Here is a 10189-nt window from a genome sequence, read left to right as displayed (position 1 = left end):
GTTATCACAGAGCTTCAAGTAAGCCTAAGTTATGAGGAGTATGTTCTACCTATTAGTTGTATGGTTTCAATTAATTACTATTTAATTAATCAGGAAACAAAGAAGATAAAGGCCAAGTATGAAAGGTGGTTTAATTCATTCACAAATTAGAAATTAATTTCACAATGTATGTTCCCAAGCTGTGCAAGATAGGGTTACTTTAAAAGTAAATGATGTTAATAGAAACAGTTATTTAGCTTACCATGTGCCAGAAAATGCTCTAAACACGTTATGCATGTTATCTTATTTTAACATCTTGACAACCCTGCTGTTATCACCACCAGCACTTTACAGATGAGTATACTGATACACAGTGTGGTTAAGGACTTTTAAAAAAGTTGCTGAGTGGGTTAAGAGAGAATCTGAGATTTGAATCAGGTGGCCTGGCTCCAGAGCCTCTAACCTGATTCAAAACACTATGGTGCCTTTTCCCAAGGATTCTGCAGTTTAGCTGAAGACCCAAATAGCAGTGTACACGTACAGATAACACTAACGGACAGTAATGCGAGATATTTAGGTAAAAACAATGAAGATATGCTTAAGAACACAAACTTTTATTTAAACATTCAATAAATGCTTTGCTATGTAACAGTTTAATTCATCAGAAGAATAAGTCTCACCATATGAATAAAAAAGGTGTTTTTGCTCAAGGAAGATATAACTTTGCATAAAATGAATGATAAAAACATTGACTGGTTTGCAAGTCAAGTTTTATAGTACTTGGTTTGAGAGGAGAAAAATTAGGGAAATTGTTATCTTGACCACCCTTACTCTAGAACAATAGAAACTTATGACTCCTGACATGTCAAGTCATACTAGGAAATGTTTCCCTTAGGGAACAATGCTTTTTGTAAGGATTTTGACCAGCTGTGAAGAGCTGGGGAGTTTCACAAGAATTTTTTTTTTTCCTGGTACTAGGAATCGAACTCAGGACCTTGGGCTTACCAGGTAGGCACTGCACCACTGAGCTATATCCTCGGCCCTATCTTTACAAGTATTCTTTTACATCAGTTATCCACTTTGAATTGGTGATAAGTATATATCGTGTATATTTGAGAGATGACAAAAATGTGGGTTTCCTCAACCTACCCTCCCAAACCCCAAATCCAGTGTTCCTGGACATGCTCATTTTGAAACAAAAATACTCATTTGTATACTTAAACACTTTCTGTTTATTCTAGTGGTCTCAAATAAGCGTCTTGCCACAAATGGTCCATCAATATGGATCATACATAATCACTGTTTCTTAATTCCAAACTCAAAGTAATGTTAGTACAGATGATGTGATCTTAACTGAGATCTTTTTCCTTCTGCTCCAAGAATATCCTTTAAAACATTCTAGTATAGGTCTGACAACAAATTCTTCCAATTTATCTAAAAATGTGTTTATATTTAATCTTTGTCTTCAGAGGTTTTTACTAGATGTAGAATTCTAGGTTGGTAGGTATTTTGCTTTACATTGAGTGTCTAATTCCAGTGCCTTCCTGCTTCCATAATCTCACTGAATAGCTTTCTATCAGTCTAATGAACAATTATTTTCCGTCTTCTTTTAAGAATTTCTTTGGGAGAAGTCACTCTTCAAGAATTACAGAAATAGAATATCCACAAGCAAAAGAATGAAACCAGAATCATATAAGGATCTACAACATACAAAAATCAACTCAAAATATGTTAGACTTAAAAACAGACTGAAACTATAAATCATAAGAAGAAAACAGTAAAAAAATTTCACAGTTCTGGTCTTGGCAATGATTTTTTTTTTTTGGATACTTTCAAGAATAGAGGCAACAACAACAACAACAAAATACACAAATGGAACTGCAACAAATGAAAAGGTTTCTGTATAACTAGGAAATAGGAGTGAGCGAATCTATGAATTATTAGAAAATATTTGCAACATATGTTTAGCTAAAATATGTCAGGAACTCAACTTAATAAAAAGGAAAGAATCCAGTTTAAAAAATGAGCAGAAGACCTGAGTAACTTATTTCTCAAGGGAAACATAATACCAACAGGCATTTAGGGAGGAGGGGGAGGGAAACGAACCCAACCACCTCATCCCTAGTGATCATGAGGGAAATGCAAATGAAGCCTCAAAGAGATACTGTGTCACAGTTGTTGGAATTTCAATCACTAAAAAAAAAGATAAAAGTAAGCATTGGTGAAGATGTGAAGAAAAGAATACCCTTGTTAACACTGTTGATGGGAATGTAAATCATTATGGTAAATAATTTGGAGGTTTATGAAAACCTAAATGCAAAACTACCACATGATCTAGTAACCTCACTTAGGGGTACATATCCAAAAGTACCAGAATCAGTGTATTGAAGAGACACCTGCATTTGGTGTTTACTGCATCAATATTCACATAGTTAAGATGTAGAATCAACTTATGTATCCATAAGCATTTCAGAGGATGAAGAAAATGAATATACACATATACTCAGTATACTATTCAGCTATAAAAAAGGATACAATTCTGTCATTTGCAGTGATAGTGATAAAACTAAAGAAAGGTATGCTAAGTGAAATAAGACACATAGACAAATACTAAGTAGAAAGGAGAATGGTAGCTGTAAGAGGCTGGGAAAGGTAGATGATCAAAGGGCACAAAATTTAGTACAGACAGAAGAAATACATTTTTGAGATTTACTGTATAGCACATTGACTCCAGTTAGTAATAATAATACATTTCAAGAATTTTAAGAGTTTAAATGTTTCCAATTGGGGGGGAAAAACCCCCAAATTTTGCTAGGCGATGGTCAAATTAGCTGGTTTGATTTTATCATTTCATAATATATACATATATAAAGAGATCACACTGTCTTATAGTAAAAAATATAAAGAAACATGATTTAAAGGGGAAAAGACCCCTCTTTTATTTCCTTTAGTTTTAGCAGGTTTACCTTGTGCCAAGGTTTCAAAATCCTACCACAAGCAAGGGCTTTTATTTAGCACTCACTTAGCTTTGTAAAACAATATAGAATAGGAAATTCAGCCTACATAGTATCTTCAAACTGAACCGAAGGTCAAGCAATCATTCATATCAAATGTTGGCCCTCTCCCCCATCTGCAAGGAAAAGATGTGCTATTGCCAGAAGCAGAGGAGGTACTTTTGGTTTACTTCAAAACAGTGCTTTTCAGTCACATTCACATTGTTCAACTGGCATAGACAAAAAACCACTATGCAAAGTCACACTTCTCCCAGTTCAGATGCAAAACTATCAGTGGGGTTTTACAGCAAACTTTAGAGATAACCAGTAGCTAGCACATACTATTCTGTATTTGTCTCAATACATTCTACTTATGAGAAGGCAGACCCAAAGCAGGATAGGTCTATTCAAGGTCCAGAGTTGATGTTAAACTTTTACTCACATTGCATGTTTCAAGTCATTCATACTCTGTAGTTAAAGGGCTGAAACTCTGCATTGATGTCTTTCATCAACTCTGTAAAGTTCTCAACAACAACCCCTTCTATTTTTTGCTCCTGATTATTTCTCTTTTCTTTTAGATCTTCAGTTGAATGCACATCATAATACTCTTGATTCTCTCTCTTTTCTGTATTGTTATTTTATCATTTTTGTCTCTGTGTTTCTTTCTAAATATTTCCTAATTTATCCACCACTTCATTCTTTTATATGTTTTGTTTTCCATTCAAATATCCAGTGAGTTGTACATTTTGGTAATATTTTTTTTTAGCTCCAGTGTTTTCATTTTTAAAAGTTTCCAGTTCCCAGACAAAATTTTCAATCTTGTTTTTCATCATAAAAGCATGCTAATTTCAAGCTATGTCTGGAAAATTATATCTAGTGATGCTAATTGTTTGTTGTTATGGTGGTTTTTATTCAGACTGTATTATGCTGTAGTTACTAAATTTGCAAATTTACAAAAATAAATTTAAAAATGATGCTATTTTCTTTGTAAGAGGATTTAATTTTGCATCCTGTGGACACAATCCAGGATTACCTCTATTCAATTCAGGATTTGTTATGAAACCGAACTGGAATAAACATGAAAACTTATCTTCTACTAGTTTGCCCTAGACTATATACCTTTAGGCATCTAAAATAATGTTAGTCAACCAGCAGCAGCTCCTGAGATCCATGTTGGAACTTAAGACACTGGGAAGCCAAGCAAGCACCTCCCCTCCCTGGTAAACGGTGGTAGTCTGGCAGACTGCGGCCCCTCCAGGGGGAGAACCAGCAGCAGCTACTGAGATCCACACTATGTTGGAATTTAGGATGCTGTGAAACCAAACAACCAGCCTGCCTCCCTGCTAACCAATAGTGAACCTCCTGATGCACGGCCTAGAGTCAAAGATCCCACTTCCCCTACCCACTTCCTCCCCAACCCCCCCACAGCCCATTAGCAAATGGGAACCAGAAATCTGAGCATCTCCTGGGAGGTTGACTATAGCAAATAAGGGGGACTTCCTTCTACCATCTCTTTGAAGGCAAATATTTTTATTACTGTTTTGCTCTTTTCTGATTAATGGTACTGCTCTACTCAATATTCTGTTTTGATAAATTCTATAGTGTTCTATATTTCATCTCAATATATGATATATGTGATAGAAAGAACAACTATTATAAAGATAACAAAATATACTGTGATACCTATTACTGTTATCCCAATAACCTGCTGTGAAGTTCTATACTAATTTCACTGTACGATCTTAGTTGGCTTTATTCTGTCTTGTTCTGTTGTATGCTTTCAAAATAAAATTAAAAAAAAAATAATGTTAGTCAATTACTCAGTGATATACACTGGTTCCAATTTCTGTACCCCTGTGAAGGTACCTTAAGTGCTTTCAGCACTAAAATCACAGCTCTTACGGGAAAAGTAGAGACAAAATCAGGCTCATATTTTTAGTCCATTGATTCTTCCCTACATCATTTTCCTTACCTTCAGATAAATTTTTGTTTTAAATGCAGTTACAAGTCATATAACAGTATAATTACAGAGTGAGGAATATGTCATTAGGCAGTTTTGTCCTTGTGACAGCATTATAATGTATACTTAAGAGACCTAGATGGTACAATCAGTACTACACAGCTAGATTATTTGGTGTAGTCAGTCTGTTGCTCCTAGGGGTCCAAACCTTATAGCATGTCACTGTACCGAATACTGCAGGCAACTGTAACTAATGGTATACATACACACACACACACACACACACACACACACACACAGCAAAACATATCTAAATACAGAAGGGTACAGCAAAATCAGTATAAAAACTGATTTTAAAAAAAGGTAGACCCACACAGTGCAATTACCATGAAAGAGCTTGCAGGACTGAAATTTATTCTTAGTAAGTTAATGAGTGAATGGTGAGTGAATAATGCAATGGACTTTGTGAAACCTATACATTTAGGTAATACTAGATTTATAACTTTTTCTTCAGTAACAAACTAACATTTGCTATGTAACTTTATTTACTTTTTACTTTGTAACTCAGTATTTTCAAATTGTTTAATTCTTGTAGTAACAAACTGCAAATTTATACAACTGCACATAAATATTTTAATATCCTTATCTAGAAATCTATTCCTATTTTTCATTTTTTACTTTTTAAACTTTCTTGTTAAGAACTTAGAGACAAATACACATAAGAACCTAAGTCTACACATCTATATATCATCAATATCAACGTCTTCCACCTCTGTATCACCGCAAGTTCTAGAAATAACACACCAGAAGTTGTCACTACCTATGCTAACAATGTTTTCTTCTGGGATCTCTCCTGAAGGACCTGCCTGAGCCTCTTCTTGAAGAGTTTCCACCCTTTTCAGAAATATGTTCATGGAAGAATTTTTGGTTTGATCCTTTATTCATCACAGACTTCCTTATAAAGAGATAATGCACACTTTTCTCTATTAATGACAACTTTTCAGTGGTAAGATTTGCATTTTCAAACTTTTTAAGGAAATTGTTGAGATCCATAAACACTTTTTCATTCTTCACTGTAAATTTCTTTGGGTTTCTTCATCCTCTCACTTTTCTTTCCCCTTGCTTTGATTTTAAGAAATTTTCAGGCCCACTGACGTATAAGTGGTCCATCATTGATTAAAATACTATTATGTATGTAGCACCTCATGTATTTAGTCCAACTTTTAAAACTCTACCTAGTATGTCGCTACTAAAACTGGGAATTGAGTCATACAATTTTAAGCAAGATGGCAAAGGAAAATACTAAACTTAAACTATATCTGGAACTCAGATATTTTACATTACACATCAAGTCACAATTTTGATTTCTTTTCTTTTGGCTTTTTATTTTTTGGTACTATGGATCGAACTCATGACCTCAACACTTGCCAGGCAAATGCTTGAGCCGCTGAGCTAAATCCCCAGCCCTCAAGTCATAATTTTGCATCAAAAATAAAACTAGGGACTGGGCTGTAACCTGGTGGTACAAATTACCCTTAGAATATGCAAGGCCATGGGATCCATATCCAGCAGCACAGGAAAACCAACTACCAATTAAGTACCTAAAGATCTATTTTTCAAAAGATAATGCTACTAAATGACTGTTTACATAAGTCAAGATAGTAAAAAGAAGTATTAAATCATATATTGTGGAAAACTACACTTTAAAATGAACAAGGGAGTTTTTATCAAACCAGTAGTGTCAAGAAATTGAGTATGTTTCAGTAATTGTACATAAGTGCATTTATAAAGCACAATTTCATTCTGAAATAGTATTTAACTAGGCACCCATCTGGGCCATTCTTAGTTACCTAATTACCTACATTAAATGTTCTGCCTTTTTCTTTTTTTATTTGAGACAGGGTCTCACTATGTAGCCAAGGCTGGCTTTGAACTTACAGTGATCCTTCTGCCTCAGTCTTCAGAATGTGTGCACCATCACTCTGGGCTTGTTTTGCTTATTAAAATATAACTTCAGCTGAGTGCTTTTTAAGTGCATACTGCAATGGATTAAGGAAAACGACACATAGTACACACAGTGACAGAATTGCAGTCTTACAGGAGAGACACGGAGATAGTATTTGTAATGGAGGTATGTACAAGGTCTTCCGGGTACATAGAAGGAACAACATGTTGGCATAACACTGCTGCATTAGTGGTATTTCAATTGCTATCTAAAACCCCAGTTTTCTTTGACAATACAAAATTTAAGTTCCTCTCAAATATATACAATATATTTAAAAAACTTAAGAACTCTGTATATACATAAAGCAATACATTAAATAATAAGAAAAAAGGAAAAAACAAAACAAAACGAAACATGAAAACTTACCCCATCTGGTAGTGCCCTCCAGCACACAGCACTGACAAATTCATTTGTATCATCTTCTTTTCGGTCTTTATCCAGAACACTTTTGACTGTATCAAACTTAAAAGTTAACAAAGTCTTAGAAAGTCCTTTGTAATACAGGTAGAGGGAGTTGTTCTCACTTCCTAAAAATAAATCATAAAAATACTTTAGAAAATGGGGGAGCTTCAGATTAAAGAATCACCCAAATACAAATTATAATCCAAAGTTTTAGCTAAGAAAACTAAAAATACTTTATGATCTTGTTTGAAAAGCTAGATCATAGGCCTAATGATACCAGGTGAGTAAAGGATTCTTGGATAAAGGCTCTGACTTACTAAAGAAACAATCAGGACTGGGGATGTAGCTCAGTGCTCTAGCACTTGTTTAAAATGATGCAACAATATTGATTTTTTTTTTTTTTTTTTAGTCTTTGAGACAGGGTCTCACTATGCAGTTCAATCTAGCCTTGAGGCCACTTTGTAGCCCAGACTAATCTCGAACTCATGATGATCTTCCTGCCTCAGCCTCTCAAGTGCTGGGATTACAAGCATGCACCACAACACATCTGGCTAATATTGGTAATTCTAAGGCTGAACTTGTCATATAAAGTTGAAAAAGAGGTCTACATAACATAGAAATTAGTTATAATAATCCTGAATTATACTAGAAAGATCGCCATGTAGAGAAGAAACTGAAAATTGTAGTGCAGTACTTAGAAAGGCAGACTTGCACAACCTATACTATTTATTTTCCATTTCCCAATTAAAGCTTTATTCTATTAGTTGAGTGGTCTATAAACCTGTATTTCTGAGCAGTCTATGAAGACAGGACAATTGTGATAGATATTTACTTCTGTAGTGTTTAAATTCACACATGTGGAAATAATACAATTTATTAAATGAAAGTCAAGTTATTTAACAGTATTGACAAAAGTTCACTAAATATCTTAAAACATTTGAACAATATCAAATCTTAACTTTTAATTTGAAATTATATAGGGCCAGGGATTTAGCTCAGTGGCGTAAGTGTGCAACCAAGTGCGCGGTCATGAGTTTGATCCCCAGTACCAGAAAAAAAAAAAAAAGATTAATAACCTTGTGGCTGGGGATTTAGCTCAGCAGCATAAGCACCTGCCGGGCAAGTACAAGATTGCAAGTTCAATCCCCGGTACCAAAAAAAAAAAAAAAAAAAAAAAAAAAAATTTTTTTTTTTTGTATAAGTTACCAACGATAAAAGCCCTAGAATAACAGATCAATGCTACCCAGATTGCTTAATGAAGACAAAACTAAATAGGGGGAAATCAGTATAAAACTTAAAAAAATAATTTTCTTGGCATGCTATCTGCAAATAATAGTTCTTCTATCTTCTACATAAACCTATAGAAACTATTCTGTAACAGAATAAACAAGACATAGCTAGAAATCTTACAGGTATTTAGGGCTCATTATGCTCAATTTTTAAAAAAGAGGCAAAGACTAATTCTTTTTCAGTACAATCCGAGGATAAATTCAAAGTGCTATCTATCGCTATATTACCTTCTTCACAGAATACACAGATTTCTTTACAGAATTCAAATGCAGTGAGGTATCTGTTAAAAAGTCCCTTTACAAGTTGGTTTTGCTTACCACAAGCTATATAATCTCCATTGGAAGCAAGGCCTACAAAGTTTTTTTCATTGATATGACCCTTAAAAGAACGTAGACAGTATGGCTTTCCCACATTCCACAGTTTTAGCTGGCTGTCTGTTGAGCTGAGGTAAACACAAAAAGTTACAACATGTTTAAGATTTCATGGCATGAAACGCATCACTACTAATTAGGGCAATCCAAGACTCGACTCTGGATCCACACTGACTATATTAGAATGCTCAATCTGCTATCAATTTGCCTTCAACCCTGGGCAAATTTTGAAACCCCTGATCTCAGTTTTCATCAATAAAATAGGAAACACAATGATTACTATGTGAATTAAATTAATCTAATGAGATCCTGTGAAAGTTAAATTTATTTAAAATGCCTTTGACAATGCTTAGGACATGATTCCTCAACACGAAGGGTATCAATATCACCGTATCATCACCAAACAATGAGAAAGCGCTATCAGAAAATGAGTTTAATTCTAGAGATACATTTGTTCCTTTTTATTTGATTTACCTCCCAACTGCTTAGTTATTTTGGCACACTGAATATGAACTATTTTTGCAGCTCAGTCAATCTTACAGCTGAGGGATAAGACTGAAAAATCAATGTGTATATAAAGTAGCTTATCTTGCTGACAGAATTTATAAATGCAGTTATTTACCAAAAAAATAATTTTGTACAAAAACACAGACAGTCCTATCATAATGAAGGCAATCTTAGAATTTTCACAAGATATGCTGTTTTCTTCATCTAACTTTGTGATGGATCATGCTATACATAAAATTTTGTAAATGGCTTCTTGCATTGACAACTTGTTTTACATTTTTCTATAAAAGTTTTGATATACTTATTATCATGGAAAAGCATATTACTTTTTATTCTAACATTCACTGAATAAAATACATGTTAAAAGTTTCAGATATTTCAGTTAAGGATTCACAACAGGAATAGTATAAACTACATTTTGAGAATTAGGAAACTGAAGTTGAGAAGTTTAAGGATATTTTCAAGGTATCAAAGCTACAAAAGAATACAGCCAAGATTCAAAGTCTGATTTCATAGGCCAAACTTCATTTTTTCTATTGTTTCTCACAAACTTTTCAACATAATATGTATTTTCCAGCATTACTTTTAATTTGTTTTGCTCAATAATGTTACAGTGAATATCCACATAGGTTTATATTTTAAAATACATTTAAATATTAATTTTAGTATTCTCAAATACACT

The 10189-nt window shown here is 33.9% G+C and overlaps 1 protein-coding gene across 5 annotated transcripts in view; it reads right to left on the bottom strand.

The window, feature by feature from the left end:
- The window catches only part of Cop1 (COP1 E3 ubiquitin ligase), a 174263-nt gene that overhangs the window by 25397 nt on the left and 138677 nt on the right, over positions 1 to 10189 (bottom strand). For all 5 annotated transcript variants that reach the window (XM_063239818.1, XM_063239817.1, XM_063239816.1 and 2 more), the window contains 2 exons: positions 8947 to 9071; positions 7304 to 7464 (listed from right to left, as the gene is read on the bottom strand). In XM_063239818.1, the coding sequence (XP_063095888.1) occupies positions 7304 to 7464; positions 8947 to 9071 (286 nt within the window). The remainder of the gene's footprint in view (positions 1 to 7303; positions 7465 to 8946; positions 9072 to 10189) is intronic.

Source organism: Cavia porcellus, unplaced genomic scaffold (genome assembly GCF_034190915.1).
Source record: "Cavia porcellus strain 051 isolate PalLab524CR breed Dunkin Hartley unplaced genomic scaffold, mCavPor4.1 scaffold_29, whole genome shotgun sequence".
In the NCBI taxonomy this organism is placed as follows: domain Eukaryota; kingdom Metazoa; phylum Chordata; class Mammalia; order Rodentia; family Caviidae; genus Cavia; species Cavia porcellus.
Note: the sequence above shows the minus strand (reverse complement) of the source record. Positions and strands in the feature narration are given on the sequence as shown.